The 19,390-nt window shown below is 49.6% G+C and overlaps 3 protein-coding genes across 6 annotated transcripts in view; all 3 read left to right on the forward strand.

Annotated features, from left to right (window-relative positions):
- Positions 1-1,798: 1,798 nt before the first annotated feature.
- On the forward strand, positions 1,799-5,738 carry fam161a (FAM161 centrosomal protein A). The gene is made up of 6 exons (XM_062564551.1): positions 1,799-2,140; positions 2,348-3,568; positions 3,718-3,885; positions 3,978-4,077; positions 4,289-4,416; positions 4,607-5,738. Exons 1-6 carry the CDS (start codon positions 1,812-1,814, stop codon positions 4,833-4,835), a joined length of 2,175 nt encoding a protein of 724 aa, XP_062420535.1. The 5' UTR covers positions 1,799-1,811; the 3' UTR covers positions 4,836-5,738.
- A 593-nt stretch (positions 5,739-6,331) lies between these two features.
- xpo1a (exportin 1 (CRM1 homolog, yeast) a) lies at positions 6,332-16,065 on the forward strand. Its single transcript, XM_037471881.2, has 25 exons — positions 6,332-6,919; positions 8,086-8,218; positions 8,362-8,463; positions 8,739-8,811; positions 8,898-8,959; positions 9,040-9,084; positions 9,162-9,343; positions 9,713-9,761; positions 9,850-9,969; positions 10,071-10,199; positions 10,705-10,863; positions 10,961-11,143; positions 11,224-11,362; positions 11,536-11,717; positions 11,824-11,980; positions 12,132-12,295; positions 12,370-12,504; positions 12,594-12,777; positions 13,007-13,113; positions 13,292-13,486; positions 13,571-13,739; positions 13,971-14,105; positions 14,513-14,672; positions 14,776-14,872; positions 15,249-16,065. Exons 2-25 carry the CDS (start codon positions 8,093-8,095, stop codon positions 15,393-15,395), a joined length of 3,201 nt encoding a protein of 1,066 aa, XP_037327778.2. The 5' UTR covers positions 6,332-6,919; positions 8,086-8,092; the 3' UTR covers positions 15,396-16,065.
- A 1,524-nt stretch (positions 16,066-17,589) lies between these two features.
- The window catches only part of usp34 (ubiquitin specific peptidase 34), a 32,024-nt gene continuing 30,223 nt past the window's right edge, over positions 17,590-19,390 (forward strand). For all 4 annotated transcript variants that reach the window (XM_062564783.1, XM_062564785.1, XM_062564784.1 and 1 more), the window contains exon 1: positions 17,590-17,916. In XM_062564783.1, the coding sequence (XP_062420767.1) occupies positions 17,874-17,916 (43 nt within the window). In that variant the 5' untranslated portion in view covers positions 17,590-17,873. The remainder of the gene's footprint in view (positions 17,917-19,390) is intronic.

The raw sequence follows: 19,390 nt of genomic DNA on the forward strand, positions 1-19,390 counted from the left end.
AAAAGCTAAAACAAGTTATTTAAAAATGTCATCAGCTTTAAAATACGTCTTCAGAGAGGCTCCGATTACTTGTTCTAGACGATTCGGCGGTCGGTAATTTAAATTACGATTGTTTTATTTTGTACTCCACTGACCTGCAGTCATTTCCAGTCATGCGCAGTCACTTCCCTTCCGAGCCGTTATCCGCTACGTTGCTAAGGAACCAACGTGCATAGCAACGCTCAGCAACCGGCCAGCTACTCCAGGCTTCTCTTTAAAAAAAACACGAACTGTTTGAAAGTAAAATAAATATATGCATATATATATATATATATTTTAAAAACGGAACACGGTCTACAACGCCATGGCGAACCCCCACCGGACAAACGTTCTGGTCACGTCGTGTCTCAGAACGCCGGTAGACCCGCACACCAGAGCGCCGTTAGCTTCGTACGAGCGGCGGAGCGCGCGGCCGAACCCGGCGACTCGTCGTCAGGGCAACCGGGAGGTAACGTTCACGGCCTGATTCATGGCTTACTGCATGGCGTTAGTAGTCCGAACAACGGTAATACTACTGCATACTTTTACTTTTGATAGTTTGAGTAGGTTATTGTTACTCGATAGTATTTCTGTAAATACCATTTTAAATTTAGGACTTTTTTTAAATTGTTGTCTTTCATTCAGGCAGAAGGTCAGAGTACTTTTCACCACTGGTAAAAAAAAAAACTAAATTGTATAAAGGCCTACTTCGACTGTAACAACCTCAGCCCTAAAAATAAAAATTTAAATATGTCCTTGCTGGAGGTGGTTTAGCACATTTACACTTAAATCAGTGAATTAAAATCCCACTGTGTTCCAAAACAACAGCACAACAGAGTTATGATGAAACAAGTATTATAAACTATGTACCACAGACAAAATGTGTGTGACACATGGTTCACCCCCACCAGCACCTCAGAGGAAACAAAGAGCATTAAAGGTGGTTTACGTGACGTTAATCCTACATATCAGTAGTGCTGTCAACTATTTTATAACCACAGATTTAAGATCGTAAAGATCCGTTTTTTTTTTTTTGGCCATTCACTCCAACTCTAATATTTTGATACATAAATATTTTTTTCAAACCATAATGATATTTTCATATTCAAGTAACAATCATTCAAAAGGAAAATTAAGAATAACACAAATATAAAAGCAGCAATTAATTTTTAGTTAAACCACAATTTGGCATCACTTCCATATTACAACATATTATTAACATTTAGTTTCTACTTTTTGGAAGCGATCTTGTCAGCTGGGACCGTTTCAGGTCAGCCAATGAGTCAGAGAGGATTTCACTTGTTTAGGTTGTTGTCCTGACTATTCTTAGACACCCCTCTTGATTAGATTACCCAGACGCCCCGTTCCCTCTGTAATCCCCAAACACTTCGTTATCTCCAGGGACAACAGCGCTGGGGTCCCACAGCCGCCCCCCCCCCCACTCGCCCCCTCTCCGAGAGGACCAACGCCTCGCAGGGACCAACGCGCCATGCGGGCCGCCTGCCCGCGGCCCGGCCGCCCCTTTGTGCTCCGCCATATGGCCCCCTGCGGCTGGCGTTAATGGGCTTAGCCCCGGAGGAGCCTGGGCGGCTCTGCACCCGCGAGGCCCGCCGGTCAAACGCAATGACCTCCGGCCCGCAGCAAACGTAATAGTCTGGACGCCTCAGGCTACGCTTCACCTCATGATTTATAAATGATACAACGTTTGGGTCCAATCATTCGCTTTTATTAGTTTCCCACTGAGGTCTCACCTTGTCAGTTGCTCTAGATTTATCGAAAGCCGCCACTAATGAATGGAAAATGTGCTTTATGGGACTTTTGACCCTTCCCAGCTGGAGTATGAGGACTCGGGCTCGGATTTCTGTGATGACGGCCCTCGCGTGACGACGGACTGCACAGCAGCAGGAGGAGGAGGAGGAGGAGGAGGAGGAGGAGGAGGAGAGCGCCTCGACCTCAGCGAAATCTTCTTCTCCAACGAGGAGTACTACAGCAAGCTGGAGGAGCTGAAGAAGGCCCACCTGCGCACCATGGCCGAGCTGGAGAACATGTATCGCAGGAAGCTGCAGCTCAAGGCCATGGAGCCTCTGGACCCGACGCTGCTGCTGCAGACACCTGGGACCAGGTGGGCGGCTTCCGTCTCACAGTTAATAGTGTGGAGTTTTGTCTCCCTCGTCATTTATACACCTTTCCTTTTACACAACATGTCCGCATGTCCACAAAGCACAGAGCAGCACCTGTATCTGTATCTCCGAATGTTGCATGGAGACACTTTACCGATAGGACTATTGTTAAATGCACATTCTGGTACCTGTATTGATTCCCTTTTTAGGCCCCCGCGGTGGGACAGCAGCCCGGCCGCTCCACGCCGTCTGAGGAAGTCCCGCTCAGCTGTGGAACTCAGGAGGGCCCCCAGCATGTCAGACTCCTCCTTCTCCTCCTCCTCCTCAGAAGAAGAAGAAGACAACGCCATCAACAACGCGGGAAGCGGCCTTATTTTTTCCCCTAAAGAACACATCAAGAACATGTGGCGCGACTTCAACCTGTCCCCCCACAACCGCCACCTGTTGTCCTCCTCGGTGCGCAGCCTGCCGCTGGACCAGGAGGCCCCGCGGGAGGGGAGGGGGCGCAGGAGGCCCCCGCGTGGGGGCCCCGGCCGCGCGCCCACCGTCCCCAGACCTTTCCAGATGACGCAGCGCGAGGCGGAGCGGCGGGAGCGCGGCGGCAGGGCGCGCGCGGCGGTGGAGCAGGAGAACGCCGAGCTGCGGCGGCAGCTGGAGGAGCTGACGGAGTGCCAGAGGAAGTTCCGGGCCGGCCCGGTGCCGGCTCACGTGCACGTGCCGCTGTACGACCAGCTGCTGCGGGGGCGGCGCAAAGAGGAGCGGCGGCGGCGGGCCAGAGAGCAGGAGGACCAGCATCCTCCGCCCGCCCACAGGCCCTTCAGCTTCCTGGAGAGGGAGCGGCTGAAGAAGGAGCAGAGAGAGCTGCGCCCCCCCCAGCCGTGCGGCCAGGAGAAGGTCAAACCCTTCAGGGCCAAGCCCGTGCCCAGGGCGGTGTACGCCGCCGCCTCCGGGGAGCAGATGAAGGAGGAGCAGCTGTACCGGTCCATCAAGATACAGATGAGAGCGCAGGAGATGCTCCACAGCGCCGCCATGCCCCCCAGCATGCTCGCCAGGCGGCTCAGCGACCGCAAGAAGCCCGACGTGGGGGGGGGCAGCTTCTCCCACCGGCCCCACATCAACGCCGAGGTGCCCGACTTCGACGCCAGCTACCGGCGCTTCCAGAGGCACCTGGAGAGGCAGAAGGAGGTGAAGCCCACCACGGCGTGCGAACCCTTCCAGCTGAGGACGGCGCGCATCCCCTCGCACCGGGAGCGCGTCCTGGCCGACATCGAGAGGGAGCAGAGCAGCCCCCGGGCCGGGCGCCGCCCCCCCGCCAGCCCCGGCCCGGCTCGGAGGGCGACCTCCAGTCGGTGCTCGTCCCTCTCCGGCAGCCTGGAGGTGCTGCCGACCAAAGACACGGACGCCAGCAAGAAGCGCGAGGAGGCCGTCAGGTACCAGAGCCCCCCCCCTGTAGTCTAGAGGCCGCCTCCGGTGTCCTGTTTAGGCCCCCCAGTCCCCTGCGGGACTAGCCAAATATTGGACCCACTAGCCCTCCCCCAGGTCCCCGCCCCCAACCAAAACCCTCCCCCACCTGTGACAGAAAGCTGCTGGAGCAGAGGAAGCAGGCCGACGAGGAGGAGGAGCGGTGGAGGGAGAGGCAGAAGCAGAGGGAGAAGAAGCTCCAGAGGGAGGTGCTGAAGCGGGCGCAGGCCAACGACCCCCACCTCGCCCTCTCACAGACACAGCCCACCAAGCTCCGAGAGTTCAGGTACCAAAACGTGGCGGCCGCGTGCCCTGAGCCACCCAAAAAGGTCGAGATCCTGAACTCTGTGTGCCCCCCCCCCCCCCCCCCCTCCCCAGGAAACAGGAGCTGCAGCGCATGAAGGAGTACCAGCAGGAGTTTAAGGAGATGCAGCAGAGGGTGAAGGGGAGGCCGCTGCTGCTGGAGCAGGTGACACAGGTGAGTCATGTGACGCCTTCATCCACCAACATGGTCATTTAAGTTGGGACACAACGGGATCATCTTTCCCAACTTGTGTATTTCATCAAACTTCGCCACAGTAACCAGTTTGTCCCCCGCCGCGATGAAGTGTCGCCGGGGCTTTGTCCCCGGGGCTTTGATTGACAGGTCCCCCGCTCTAACACTGACCCTCTGAACCCTCTGACGGCAGAGTAACGCCAAGCAGGCGGCGGGGAAGCGCTACGCGGACGCCCTGCGCGGATGTGACCTGACCGAAGACTTCGTCAGCAGCACGGCGGCGAAGTGCGACGCCTCCACCTCCAGCGACCACGGCCACAGGTGGGGGGGCTGAGGGGCACCGCACCCTCCCTTTAGAGGTAGAGCAGGCTCAAAGGGCGCTGATGGAGGAGAAATGGAACAGGGGGGGGGTAATTAACTGTGGAATGAACGTAGAGCGTTTGTGCTTAACGGAGACGTCTGGTGTCTGATGGATGTCCCTCTGTCCCCTCTGTCCCCTCTGTCCCCTCAGCGGGGGAGAGGAGCCGGACACGGGGTACAAACCCGCCCACTACGGAAAGGTCCTCCGGGCCGACAGCAGCGCTTCACTGAAGCACCGCGCGGGAGGGGGGGCCGCCAGCCGCCACTCGGACGGAGATCGCCGTGACGACGACGGCGACGACGACCGCCAATCAGAAGAGAGCTACTCAGACGACCAGGAGAATTATTCAGACGACAGCGATCACGAAGCCGGGGAGTGACGGGTCATGTGAGGACAACATTAGTTCACTTCATATAATGTGCAGTTAGTTGAGATTTTGGAAGCTTTTGAATGATTTTGCATTATTCCTGATGGAGATGATTGTACATGTGATAAAAAACATTAGATGACATTCAAAGTTTTAATAAATGTAAATACAAATAGTTGGTCTACCAGGCGGTGTGGATTTATTACATTAGAATGTAAAATACAAGCTGTTATCCTGTAGATTAATATCTTGTTTTATATATTTTTTTTAACTCTTTTCCTTTTTTTCTTTTGTTAAAAAGAATTAGTCTGAACATTTTTACACTACAAGTTAAAAGTTTAAAAAAAGTGAAATGCAGCACAGCCATTGGAGCAGCCATATTTTAATCCAGGAACATCATATATAATAGTAAAGTTTATGTAGCTGGTAGCACTTTACTATACTATACAATATTTTCCTTTTAGGGGAGTATTTCCACAGTGTGTTAGTAGTGTTTTGGGACATAGTGCACTAATTCAAAGCAGCTAAATGGAATTTATTTCTTAATAATTCTATTATTTCAGCTTTCGCTACTGTGATAAAATCTAAATAAAAAGGCCTAATTGAAATAAATTAACAGTTATGAGAGACACAAACATGATGATCTGTCAACTGTTTATTATTGTACCGGCTATGTGTTGGTAATTTATTATTTGTTTAATGTCTGTGGCTTTCGTGAATTTCATAAATAATTGTGTATTTCTACGTGATGTCCAATAGAATATATATGTGGGTTCACACAAAATGAGTCATATTTATTTTTTGAAGTATTTATTCATTGTTGTTGTTGTTGTTTTTTGTCATCATAAACGTGTTCCTGTGACAATGGGCCATCTGCAATAAAGCAACTTGTGCAAGAGCAATTTTAACATTGTATTTTGGATGTTTGTGTAATGACACACTCATTCCACAGAAAAATGTGTTTTACTACTACTACTTTATTATGATGTATTTGGATTAACAACTTCTTTTAGTAATCATCTTCTTTAGTAATAATGTTCTTACCCATAAAGCAACACATCGTTCAGTCATATTTGGAGGTTTTCACTTGAAAGCAAGAAGAAATTGTAATCTGCTAAATCAGTAAAGCCTTCAGATAAATGTTATAAATGTAGTAAAAAGAACAATAATAACCTCCAGGATGTAGTGTAGAAGTACAAAATACTAAAATACCTTTATTATGTGTACTTGTACTGAAATACACTGAGTACACTGAGTTTTAGTTATGAATCATTGAGGTCACACACAAGGAGGGAGGGAGGCTGAGGCTAGATTGACAGCTCCACTCGGCCAATCACCCCTCAGTGACGACTGCGCCGTCTCGACCAATCACGCGCCGGATGGGCGGGTACATAGTCCAAATTTTACGCGGCGCGCGGCAGGCCGAAACACCGAGAATGAATATCCCGGTCTCAACCGGTTTCAACCGGTCCGCGGTTGGAAAGCATGAGCTTACAGGAAGAGCACACTTTGCACGCATTAAAACACCTCTGCTCTCCAACAGTGTGTGCGAACTAGAGCCCGAAAAATAAAAACGAGACTCTTATTTTTTTTTTTTTACTTAGTTATTATGACCCGGATCACCGCTCAAAAGTGGGACTCCGTGAATCGGCTGCTGTTAGCTTAGCTCACCTTAGCCCGCAGACTCGAATCTTCATTGGCTTTTCTATTAGCACGCTAAGTTGCTACTAGCCCGCTGGGAGTCGGCTGTAATCAGTGAATAGTCCAAAGAAAGACATGTCTAAACTGCGCTGAAGGAGAGCAACTATCACTGTGGTAATCTGCGGGAAAGCTTTTTAACCGCTTTACCGGAAACCGATAAGTATCCGGCGTAACGGTCTTTTTAAAAAAATAAGCCTTGTCGGTTGTCATCTGGGGAGGGGAGAAGCTAGCGCTAGCTCGTTGCTATCGAAGGTTAGGAGCGGCACAAATCTCCATGAGATAACGTTGCGCCGCTATACAGGCTTTAAGGGGCTTTCATATTTCCGGTGTTCGTATTAACGAGAATCTCAGCGGACACCTGCTTTTTTTTTGGACGAGCGGACGAGACACTCAAGGTAAGTTAAGCCCCATCATCAGTAACCTAACTTACCCAGCGAGGGAGCTAACGTTAGCTTCCGTGGGTTTGAAAAAAGTACTGTGGTGTTTTTGTCTGGGGGGGGTGTGTGGAGGGGGGGGGGGTCTGTTAACTTCACGGTTACAAGAACCGGACCCAACGAATCCGGGACGCTTGCGTCCACGCGATCTGTGTTCCACGCATTTGGATTCAGCAGTCGTAAAAAAAAACAACAATAACGAGTGTTTATCGATCGAGGTGCCGTGAACGCGGCCTGTCGGCCACGTGGGGGCGCTGCCCCCCCCCCGCCCTCTTTCTGCACGCCTCTATCGCGCTTCGATAGGTTTCGTAATTGGACCACGAGGTTCGAGGGAAGCCGTCTTGACACATTTGGCCAAAGCAGGAATAACTAGTTTGATTAATTGCTGCACAGTGGAAAAAAACACCACTTTTTAAATAAAAGAAAAGTAACAAACACACGGTTGTTTTAAATGTTAATGTACATTTGTCGAATTTGGCAATGGTGGATAACGTGTTATGTGTCGCCTCCATTATGAATAGTAATCCCAGATAACAATCGGCCTGAAAGTTCCGCATCCAAAGATCTACTTTGGTTATTGGGATATTAGTTGTATGCATGTCTGTAGCTTAAGCATGGGGGTGACAGTAACTCCTTAAAGTACTGTTAGAGAGCAAGAACATTCTTTAATCTTATGTTTTTAACCTAGAAAGTAACAGGTAATCACAGCTGTGAGATCCATGTATTCGTATAAAGTAGCATAGCAAAGTTGTACGAAGTTGAATATTCTAAGTTGCACTAATCCACTGATGAAATGTATAAGCTCCCTAGATTTACTTGACATGTGTTTTGTTTATTTATTGAAAACAGGTGCAGCAGTTCCAAAGTAAATGCAAATCATAGATCTCAGGCTCCAAAAATGACCGTTCAATAAGCCTCCGAAAGCAAATCCCACTGAGACATTTAATAAGGTCACATATAAGTTATTGATAAGTTACAAAATGTGTAAACAGGAAAGTTTCCTATATTTGTATATGTACACAAAGTGTTTATATAATATATATATATATCAGTCATGCCTTTGTCCCCGCTGTGGGGGCTGGTTGTGGTTGATGCCTAACCGTTCTCTGCCCCCCCCCCCCCATCAGAAGCTCTATGCCAGCAGAAATGACGATGTTGGCCGACCACCCAGCCAGACAGCTGCTGGACTTCAGTCAGAAACTGGACATCAACCTGTTGGACAATGTCGTCAACTCCATGTACCACGACATCGGATCCCAGGTCAGCACCAGCTCGCCGAGTGTCACGTGTGGTCAATGCAAGGCCAAAGGTCAACGACGTGGTGTCAACTAGGGAGGTGTACCGGAAGTTAACCCTTTAGACTCATGTCTTTTTTTTTTTTCTACTGCGTTGCTCTCTCGTAGCAACGAGTGGCCCAGGAAGTCCTCACCAACCTGAAGGACCACCCGGACGCCTGGACGAGGGTGGACACCATCCTGGAGTTCTCTCAGAACATGAAAACCAAAGTACGTTCCCCACCGTTGAAGCGGAGCAAAGCGAGGTCCGGGCGCTGACTGGATTTACTCCAGCTGACAGAAGCTCGCTGGCTGCACAATTCTTTCTATTTCTGCTGGATTTTTGCTGTCTGAGCAGATCTTGTTTGTTCGATGTCTGTCAGCGCTTATGTCAACGAGCTTTTAGTGGCGTTGTAATCCATGTTTATGTGTGACATCACCAATGAGACGGTGCCAAGACAAACTGTTGTTGACCTTGTTGTAAAGAATGCGTGTCCTCTTCCCAGTACTATGCGCTGCAGATCCTGGAGACGGTCATCAAAACGCGCTGGAAGATTCTGCCCAGAAATCAGTGTGAAGGTCCGTTTGAATACAACCAACCAACACGTCACAGCGAGGGAATCCTGTTTCCCTTTGTCTTGAAACTCTCTTGTACCTATTTTCAGGCATAAAGAAGTACGTTGTTGGGTTGATCATCAAGACTTCATCTGACCCTGCCAACATGGAGGTGAGGTTACAGCGTGTAAAGCACACACACACACACACACACGTTTGTTCTGACGCTGCTTGTTTTTTTAACGTTTGCAGAAAGAGGGGGTGTACATTTCAAAACTCAACATGATCCTCGTACAGGTAAATGAAGGTTTTTAGTTTGACGACGTGTTGCCTCGACGCGCCGCCTGCTGAAACCGCAGCTCCTCTGGTTTCAGATCCTGAAGCAGGAGTGGCCCAAGCACTGGCCCACCTTCATCAGCGACATCGTGGGCGCCAGTCGGACCAGCGAGAGCCTCTGTCAGAACAACATGATCATCCTCAAGCTGCTCAGCGAGGAGGTGTTTGACTTCTCCAGTGGCCAGATGACGCAGGTGAAGGCCAAGCACCTCAAGGACAGGTAACGGCTGCACGACGTGTTCTCCTCACACCGGTCACATTATAAACCTGCTCGAGTGCAACAAAGTGTCTGCTTCACGGAGGAAGCACAGAAGATGTTTTAGAGAATGACGTGGACGCCTTTCCTTGCTGAGGATGCAACGCATTGTAATCTGAGATGTTCAGCATCATGTTGACATGGAAACGGTTCACTAACAGCAAGGTTTTGAGTTCGATGCCCTTGACTCGCCTGCTGGGTGTCTTCACATGTTTCTTGATTTAATTATGAAATGATCAGTAGGCCTGTTTAATCAATCAAATATCAATATGGGCCACTTTCATTTTCTTTTTAATGCACATCATGTTAATAAGATGGACTTTTGTCTTTCAGCATGTGCAACGAGTTCTCCCAAATATTCCAGCTGTGCCAGTTTGTGATGGTAAGAGCCCGTTGTGTTTAAGGGATCCCACGCTCTGCTCTCTCTCTCTCTCTCTCTCTCTCTCACACTCCCTTCTTCTTCTGTGTAGGAGAACTCCCAGAATGCCCCTCTGGTCCATGCCACGCTGGAGACTCTCCTGCGCTTCCTGAATTGGATTCCTCTAGGTTACATCTTTGAGACTAAGCTCATCAGCACGTTGGTCTACAAGGTATCCATTTTTAAATTATAAGCTCGGAAATTGTTATCGGGACGTCCCTCGGCGGTAACCCCCGGTAACACCACCCGTCTGGTTTCTCTCCACCCTTTCAGTTCCTCAACGTGCCCATGTTTCGCAACGTGACGCTGAAATGTCTGACGGAGATCGCCGGCGTGAGCGTCAACCAGTACGAGGAGCAGTTTGTCAACCTGTTCACCCTCACCATGTGCCAGCTCAAGCAGGTGCACACACACACACACACACAACCCTGAGCACAGCTTTCTCTGTAGTCTGTTCAGAGCATCATTGAAGGAGGGAATCTTCCAGCAGACGAACCCGCCCGGCGACGGCATGTCGCTCTATTAATTTACCTAATTAATGAATGAATTGCCTAATGAGTTTCTGAAGAGCGGTAAATCACTCGATGTCCTCGCGAGTTCAATGAGGCCGACGGAAGGAAACTTTATTCATGTCGCACTTTCTTCTACCCGAGTTAAAGGGCAAAGTCCACAAATACACAATAAAAAAATGACGACATCAAGAAACTGGAGACGCAGATTCACTATTCTGTCCTTTAAATTCCCCAAAGCCTCCCCATCCACAGGCCGCGTGTTGGGTGGGTAAAAAAAACTGGTCCCTTGTTTATCACCTGGTGGTCTAGTAGATTTCATTTAGTCAGTTCCAACGTCCCCAAGGAGCTAAACAAAGCGCGCCTAACCAACGTTTCCTCCCTCCCCGCGTGTTCAGATGCTGCCGCTGAACACCAACATCCGCCAGGCGTACTCCAACGGGAAAGACGACGAGCAGAACTTCATCCAGAACCTCAGCCTGTTCCTCTGCACCTTCCTCAAAGAGCACGGACAGCTCATCGAGAAGAGGCCCAACCTGCGCGAGACGCTCATGGAGGTAGAGTCATCCCAGATGTCACCACAGATCTACAGAAGAAGACGTTGTGACAGAAGAAGTAAATTACTTGTGCCCCCCCCCCCCCCCCCCCCCCCAGGCCCTGCACTTCATGCTGCTGGTGTCGGAGGTGGAGGAGACGGAGATCTTTAAGATCTGTCTGGAGTACTGGAACCACCTGGCGGCGGAGCTCTACAGGGAGAGTCCCTTCTCCACCTCCAGCACGCCGCTGCTGTCCGACGTCCCGCCGCGGCGACACCTCTACCTGCCCGTGCTGTCCCAGGTCGGCACGCACACGCACACACACACACACCTGTAAACGCCACACACAACCCCGGCTCACTCCTCCGTTCCCCTGTGAAGGTGCGCCTGCTGATGGTGAGCCGCATGGCCAAACCGGAAGAGGTGCTGGTGGTGGAGAACGACCAGGGCGAGGTGGTCCGGGAGTTCATGAAGGACACGGACGCCATCAACCTCTACAAGAACATGAGGGAGACCCTCGGTGAGTCTTTAGTGGCAGTTTATTGAGTATTTTCAGAGAGGGGCTTTAATCCCTGGTCAAGTAGAATAATGGTCCTCTTTAACTTTATCCAAGTTGTCTGGTTTGTTCCTGCAAAAAGACAGAGTTGTTGAGTGGAAGTGTCCCCGTGTCTCACATCCCTCTCGCGTCTCCAGTTTATCTCACCCATCTGGACTACGCCGACACGGAGCGCATCATGACGGAGAAGCTCCACAACCAGGTGAACGGCACAGAGTGGTCGTGGAGGAACCTGAACATGCTCTGCTGGGCCATCGGCTCCATCAGCGGGGCGATGCACGAGGAGGACGAGAAGAGGTTCCTGGTGACCGTCATCAAGGTGGGACACTCGCACGTGATGTTCTGTTCCACCTCAGCAGCCTTCTGCACGCAGAAGCTGCGTCAAACAAGCTGCCAGACACGTGTGTGTGTGTGTGTGTGTGTAGGACCTGCTGGGCTTGTGTGAGCAGAAGAGGGGGAAGGACAACAAGGCCATCATAGCGTCCAACATCATGTACATCGTGGGCCAGTATCCTCGCTTCCTCCGAGCTCACTGGAAGTTCCTCAAGACCGTCGTCAACAAGCTGTTTGAGTTCATGCACGGTGAGAAGAAACACTTCATTATTATTCCTACATGCGTCTCAGTTGAAATGTTTTGTTCAGAGCTGCCTTCATGCTTTTTGTTGTCATTCCTGTTACAATAAAAGGAAAGGTGTCCATGCGTGGTGTTTGAAACTTTCCTCTCCTCCCCCAGAGACCCACGACGGGGTGCAGGACATGGCGTGCGACACCTTCATCAAGATCTCCCAGAAGTGTCGGCGTCACTTCATCCAGGTTCAGGTGGGCGAGGTGATGCCCTTCATCGACGAGATCCTCAACAACATCAACACCATCATCTGCGACCTGCAGCCGCAGCAGGTGAGTCCCGAGCGCTCCGGGGGCGCCGCTCGCCTTGTGAGGCTCGGTGTCGTAACGCAGGCGCGTCTCCCCAGGTGCACACCTTCTACGAGGCCGTCGGCTACATGATCGGAGCCCAGACGGACCAGGCTGTCCACGAGCGCCTGATAGAGAAGTACATGCTGCTGCCCAACCAGGTGTGGGACAGCATCATCCATCAGGCCACCAAGGTGAGCCCCCCCCCCCCCCCCCCCACCCCCACACACACCTTTCATGGCCATGAGCTGCTTGCACCAACCCCGCGGGCTCCCTGCTGCAGAACGTGGACATCCTGAAGGACGCGGAGACGGTGCGACAGCTGGGCAGCATCCTGAAGACCAACGTGAGGGCCTGCAAGGCCGTGGGGCATCCCTTCGTGGTGCAGCTGGGGCGCATCTACCTGGACATGCTCAACGTCTACAAGTGTCTGAGCGAGAACATTTCCTCCGCGGTGCAGACAAACGGTGAGCGACGCACACGGGATCCATTTTTTAGAAGGGAAATGATTTAAGAAGCTCTCGATGGGGTAAAAAACCAGTCTGGTTTGAAGCTGGATATGTGGGGGGGGGGGTGAAAGATTTTCTAATCTTAATATTAATTAAATAATGCCACGCTCTACAATTTGCATCTGTTATTTAACGTTATTCTTACTCTTAAATTGTATGAAATGAAGACTGTTGATGGCTCCTGCAGGTGAGATGGTGACCAAGCAGCCTCTGATCAGGAGCATGAGGACGGTGAAGAGAGAGACGTTGAAGCTGATCTCCGGCTGGGTCAGCCGCTCCAACGACCCTCAGATGGTGAGGGTGCCTTTTTTTAAAAACGTCACATCATATTATTTTCTATAACGTTAGCAATGAAAATTCCATTAAACATGATTTATGTAAGTCGTAATTCCCTCTAAAGTCAAAGGGAAACTTCAAACTACTAATCGGTCCAATAGTATGAGCATAAACGTCTCCTGTCACTGTGGTCCAGGTGGGGGAGAACTTTGTGCCCCCCCTGCTGGAGGCGGTGCTCATCGACTACCAGAGGAACGTTCCGGCGGCCCGGGAGCCCGAGGTCCTCAGCACCATGGCGACCATCGTCAACAAGCTGGGCGTGCACATCACGGGAGAGATCCCCAAGATCTTCGACGCCGTCTTCGAGTGCACTCTGAACATGATCAACAAGGTGCGTCCTTCGGTCGCACCCGCTGTCGCCTGCTTTTTGGTTGCAGGCCGTAACGACCCTTAACGACCCGTTGTCTCCCGTCAGGACTTTGAAGAATTCCCAGAACACCGAACCCACTTCTTCTACCTCCTGCAAGCCGCCACGTCGCAGTGCTTCCCGGCCTTCCTCTCCATCGCCCCGGCTCAGTTCAAACTCATCCTGGACTCCATCATCTGGGCCTTCAAGCACACCATGAGGAACGTGGCCGACACAGGTCCGAACCCGCAGTCAAAGAACTCAGAACTCGGGCGCTTTCTGCAGAAGGCTTGACAAAAGCTTTTCTTATTTGATAGGAAATGTGTAAATATGCAGAAACTAGCAGCTCCTCTTTAGATGAGTCCCAACGTTGTGATTGGTTACTAAGTTGCATGAATGGATGATGAATGAGTCCCAGCTGTGCAGATGTTTTGTGCCACTGGAGGTCACGTCTCTGCGTCTCCTGCAGGTCTCCAGATCCTCTACACGCTGCTGCAGAACGTGTCCGGGGAGGACGCGGCGGCGCAGAGCTTCTACCAGACGTACTTCTGTGACGTGCTGCAGCACATCTTCTCCGTGGTCACGGACACGTCTCACACTGCAGGTGGGGGGGCTCACGGACACCTACAATGTAAAATAGTTAAGATTAAATAATAGATGATGGATACAAGTAAGTTCTCAAATGCTACATTTGAAGATGTTTTCCTTTTTAATCTCAGGAGATAAAACTTGTATTCTTCTTGTATATTAACCGTTTTAATCTCAGACACCACGCAGAAGATTTTGTTTTGTTTCTTTGCGGCTCTTGATTAAATTTATTGGAAAATATTCTTTCGCTACAGTCTTATTACCGTTTGATTTTGCCCTCTGATTAGAGTTTAAGAAAAACAAAGGATGAACTACTCGTATCCTTAATAACCTTGATAGTATGTAAGCGGGTTGTTTCCTCCTGAGACGTCGGGGTCCGTGGGATCAGCTTCTAACTGTCGCCTCCTTGCTTCCTTCCCGCAGGGCTCACCATGCACGCCACCATCTTGGCCTACATGTTCAACCTGGTGGAGGAAGGGAAGGTCAGCGTCGCGCTGAGCGCCGCCAGCCCGGCCAACAACCAGGCGCACGTCCAGGAGTACATCGCCAACCTGCTGAAGACGGCCTTCCCCCACCTGCAAGAGTAAGCTGAGCTTTTCTACAGAAAATGAGAGTTATGACGTTCCAGGACTGTGAAACGTTCATTTAAATGTAGTCCAGCAGCTAATTGAGGTCCATGTGTTCAGTGCCCAGGTGAAGGTGTTCGTCACGGGGCTGTTCAGCCTGAATCAGGACATCCCCGCCTTCAAGGAGCACCTGAGGGACTTCCTCGTGCAGATCAAGGTGAGATACCAGGGAGGATGTAGACAACAGACAAATTACTTGATACCGTATCCTACTTTATTTGGATTGTATTTTCCAAATGATGCAGTTTTTTAATATTAACGTGTCATCTGAGAAGTGGAGCCAATGCTGAAGTCTTAAAGCTGCGTTCTCTGTAGTGACCACCAGGGGGCGACTCCAAACTGTACAGAAGTCTGAGAAAATGACTCTTCTTCCCAGATTTATTCACTCAGTAAACATTATGGTCTCAACTGTAAATGAGGGTCCACTTAGAGGACGCTTTAGGGCGGGGCTTGCTTCTGATTACATCACGGGGGGCGGGGCTTCTGTGGTAAATACCCGCTGTGACTCCTTCCCGCTGGTTTGGGCCTTGCAGGAGTTTGCCGGCGAGGACACGACGGACCTGTTCCTGGAGGAGAGGGAGACGTCGCTGCGTCAGGCCCAGGAGGAGAAGCACAAGCTGCAGATGTCGGTGCCCGGCATCCTGAACCCCCACGAGCTGCCGGAGGAGATGTGCGACTGAAGCGGCAGCGAGCGGCGTGTACAGATCGGCCCTGGGGGGGCCGGGGGGTGGGGGGGGGCGAGGACGCTGCCTGTTGATAAATTGTTTCCTTTTCGAGTGTGCTTGTGTGCGAGTGATTCAGTGTGTGTCTGAGAAGAGAATGAGGGGCCGGAGGGACCCGGGCACTCGACCAAATAAATGTCAATATGTAAATGAGACCCCACCCCCCCGACCTTCCACGACCCCCGGTTCAGATTCTTTTCCTTTTCTTTTTTTTTTCCTACAAACTTATTTTATACAAGTGTTTTGGTTTTTTGTGAGTGTAATACGCCATGTTTTGTTAATTCTGTTGCTGATTAAAGCTTTACGGTTATTTTACACCTGCATGAAGTCATACGAATTTAAGGTTGTTTTTTAATCCCTCTTCACCTCTATTTGTGAATATGTAATATATATAATGTCTAAACATTTGACGGACTGCTCTGGTTTCTGAAGCGCTCTCAAGGGGTCGGCGTGTACTTCCTTGCTTCCTTTGTTGTCTGGTTTTGGTGTGTGTGTGTTTTGTTTTGCTCTCTGATGGAGGCAGTTGATGAGGAGGAAGGCTGTGTGCATTTCATCCTGTTTGTAAAGCTGTCTTAGTACTCTGAGAATATAAAGTTGGCTATTTTTACAAAAAAAAAAATCAATCAAATTGTGTGAGTGTGCGTCTTTTGGCCCTGAAGGTTAAACAGCAGGATTTATGTGAATGAAGTTTGGTTAAAGTCTGTTGATTGATTTCAGGTAGTGAACTTTGACCTGTCTGAAGGGGTCAGAAGTTTGTGTCCTGTTGGAAGATCCTCATATTTTAGCCTACACACACTTTACGAGAGTCTGATTTGAAAGGGTGTTTTTTTTTTTTAGTCACATGTTCCTGAGTCTGAAATAAATGAAAAGTCGTTGGATATTTAGGGATCCAACAGTTGTGTAAATGTTGCACAACGCTGATTACGTCTGAGGAATTATTGTTCTTTTCCTTCCAATAAAGCCTCAAAGCTCAAAGGTTTTCACAATAAATGGATTCCAGTGTTGGAATGTAACCACAAAGTACTGTTTTCAGGTACATTTACTTTCTACTCTGCTAGATTTTTGATGCTGATGTTGTACTTTTTATTCCATTTAAGAGGCTTTACAGATTATTGATGCATAATATAATACAACTTAGACAAGCGAAGTGTTAATGGCATCAAATGGCCTGGTAACAGTCTCGATGTCTCACGCGTTCACTACGACAAGCTCACAATGATGGATGTAAATAACGGAGCCGTGCGGGAAAATGTTGGTGAATACTTATAATAAATGTTGTGAATGAGTGATTGACAGACCAATGAATCCTTGTGCGTTTCTGGCTTGTTTTTTGTTTTCAATTTTGAACCCTGAGTCTGAAATACATGTTTGATAAAGATTGAACCATCCAGCTGTTTATAAAATAGTTTTGATACAATTGATTCTACCTTTATAACAGTGATGACCACATGGATCAATACTTATAATCCAATGATACATATTACTCTGAAAAGGGGCATTCTGCATACTTATGATAGTATGTTTTAAAGTTAAGAATTTTTAATTAAAAGTATTTCTACACAGTGGTATTAGTTTATAATAAAATCCCTTCAGGTCAAATCAATCACATACTTGTTTGTTTATAGGGTTTCTTCTTTGCACTATTGTTCAAGTACATCATTTTATTTAATATTATTTTTTGATATGTATTGTACTTTTTCATATTTGTATTTATAATGACATGTTGTACTCTTCTATTATAGTAATGATATCTATCTAAATCTATTTTTTATGGATTTTATCATGTTAAGTTAACAATATGAAGATGTAAATAAAATGTGATAATCCAAATAAAATAATTGTTATATGACTAATAAATAAAGTAAGCTTTAATATATTCATATGTTGCTGTGCTAAGTGCTAAGCGCGTAGGTTAGAAACGTTTAACTTTATTTAATTCTTGAAAGCATGAAGGGGAGGTTTTAATTGATTAGATATATATTTATCGATCCAAAGCAGAACTTTCCCTGCCGTTGCCCTTGAGATCTCCGGAAAAGGTCGCGTTCGTTATGAAAATATCGCGAGAGTGACGAAGAAACCCGAGCGGACGACCGAGGAAGCCCGAGAAGTCCCGAACTATCTGTTCAGTGTGTGCCCCCCCCCCCTACCTTTTCATCATGGCTGCTGTGTCTACTCTCTCAAGTGACGCTCAGATTGGACACTGACTCGTTCTCTACCCTCCAGCGGCTCTTAACTTTCTGGCGCACGTCATCTTCGCTTGGATGTAAAATCACGTTCGCCGCCCTGTTGTTGCCCCCCCGGCTGCATTTGTTGGGGATAACCTTCACCAATCACTCCCTTCCACTGGGCCTTTTTTTTATACCACCCCCCCCCAAAAAAACAACAACTGCCAGGCGACGGACAGCTCCCGGTGCGATGGTTTGACTCAGTGTGAAAATGTGTGAAAACTGCGCCGAGCTGGTGGAGGTTTTAAATGAAAGTAAGTACGAGCGATGGTTCTGTTTCGGCCGCTGGACGAGGTTGAGCTAGCGTTAGCTGCTCGGTGTGTGTGTGTGTGTGTGTGTTAGCATCGCTGTCTGTCCACTGGAGCTTGGTGTTAGCATCGAGCGGCTAGCCATATGTAACTTTGTGTGTTTTCGTGAGTGCGGCTCCCCTTCCCGTCCGCGCACTCGGTGCACCACGAGCCGCGGTGGACGCCATGGCGGGGCTTCGGCGCGCGTTGCACCCGGTGACAGTCGTGTGCCCGTGTCGGACTGTGTCGCGTTATTGATATGAATGCCATTTTATTTCCCCCCCTTCCAAATTGGCAGTTCATTTTTTTTTTTTGGGGCCTGTCTGTCAAACAGTCCTCCCAGAACTCACACGGGCGAGCTCCCTAAACCGATTCACCCCGATTCAGCAATAAATAACCCCGTGTCACCTCGATGCTGCGTGTGACATTTCGGTTACGACTTGAGAGGCTCCGGCGCTGCACGACTCCGTTGCACCGGGACATTTTGTTTTTGCCCGGATGCTAACTTGTGCTAAGTCGCTGCTCCGCACGGAGGCTGTGAGTTAGCATCAGTTAGCTTAGTTTAGCCGGACTTTGTTTGACGTGTTTGTCAGGTCGGCCGCTCGCTCTGCGGACGGGGGGGGGGGGACAGACACACACACTCGCAGCGACACACGGCCCGAGTCAGCGTGTCAACTCACTCGCACATGGTGTAAATCGCTGGTTGTTGGGGGGGTGCTGTCTCGGAAACATTAACCCTAAGCTAGCGGCGACTAAGCTAGCCCAGAACCTTAATGGCTGCATTGAGGTGCATATATTATGTTGTTGTTTTTTCGTTGTTGTCGCCTCGGTTTGTAAATGTGCTTTCGACCGCAGAGGCGTGCACGTCAGCCTCACTCTGCGGCTTTCGAGGCACCGATTGAACCTCGGAGCCCCGTTTCGGCCGCGGCTCCAACGTCAACATAAGCGAAGGGGGACGTAAATACGGGGCTGCCCTTTTCTTTCTAGCTATGAGTTAGCCGGGCGTTGCTAACCGGGCCCCGCTGCACCTTCCGGGGTATCCGTGACACGGGGAACAAAGAGTGTTATAACGCTCTCCGCAGAGCCGTTAACGTGCAGCGATTAATCGGTCTGTTATGTCGTTTTCCTGTGGGGGTCCAGCCTATTGTGTTTGTCAGGAGCTTGTGAGGGAGGGAGGGGGGAGGAGAGTCCTCCTGCAGGGCTGCACCTTCACAGACAGGTCCTGCACCTGATGGTAGCCTGGGTTCAAGCCTCAGGAGCGCCCCCCCCCCCGGACACAACACGCATGCAGCAATTTCCAAAGACACCCCGGGAGTGTGTGTGTGTGTGTGCACGCGCATGTCTGATTGTTGCGTGCGTGTTGTGGCCACCTGTTTATTTTGGAACGCGTCATAGTCAATGGGGAAGGATGAGATCCTCCCGCAGGAGACGCATGACGCGG

Source organism: Pungitius pungitius, chromosome 9, assembly GCF_949316345.1.
Source record: "Pungitius pungitius chromosome 9, fPunPun2.1, whole genome shotgun sequence".
Lineage (NCBI taxonomy): Eukaryota > Metazoa > Chordata > Actinopteri > Perciformes > Gasterosteidae > Pungitius > Pungitius pungitius.

What these genes read in the sequence shown, in the direction of transcription:
- xpo1a (XM_037471881.2), top strand. Translation starts at nt 8,093, where the DNA reads ATGCCAGCAGAAATGACGATGTTGGCCGACCACCCAGCCAGACAGCTG. An exon ending in TCAACATGATCCTCGTACAG is followed by an intron (nt 9,085 to 9,161) that starts GTAAATGAAGGT and finishes CTCTGGTTTCAG; the next exon opens with ATCCTGAAGCAGGAGTGGCC. An exon ending in TGCGCGAGACGCTCATGGAG is followed by an intron (nt 10,864 to 10,960) that starts GTAGAGTCATCC and finishes CCCCCCCCCCAG; the next exon opens with GCCCTGCACTTCATGCTGCT.
- fam161a (XM_062564551.1), top strand. Translation starts at nt 1,812, where the DNA reads ATGGAAAATGTGCTTTATGGGACTTTTGACCCTTCCCAGCTGGAGTAT. An exon ending in CTGCAGACACCTGGGACCAG is followed by an intron (nt 2,141 to 2,347) that starts GTGGGCGGCTTC and finishes TTCCCTTTTTAG; the next exon opens with GCCCCCGCGGTGGGACAGCA. An exon ending in ACCAAGCTCCGAGAGTTCAG is followed by an intron (nt 3,886 to 3,977) that starts GTACCAAAACGT and finishes CCCCCTCCCCAG; the next exon opens with GAAACAGGAGCTGCAGCGCA.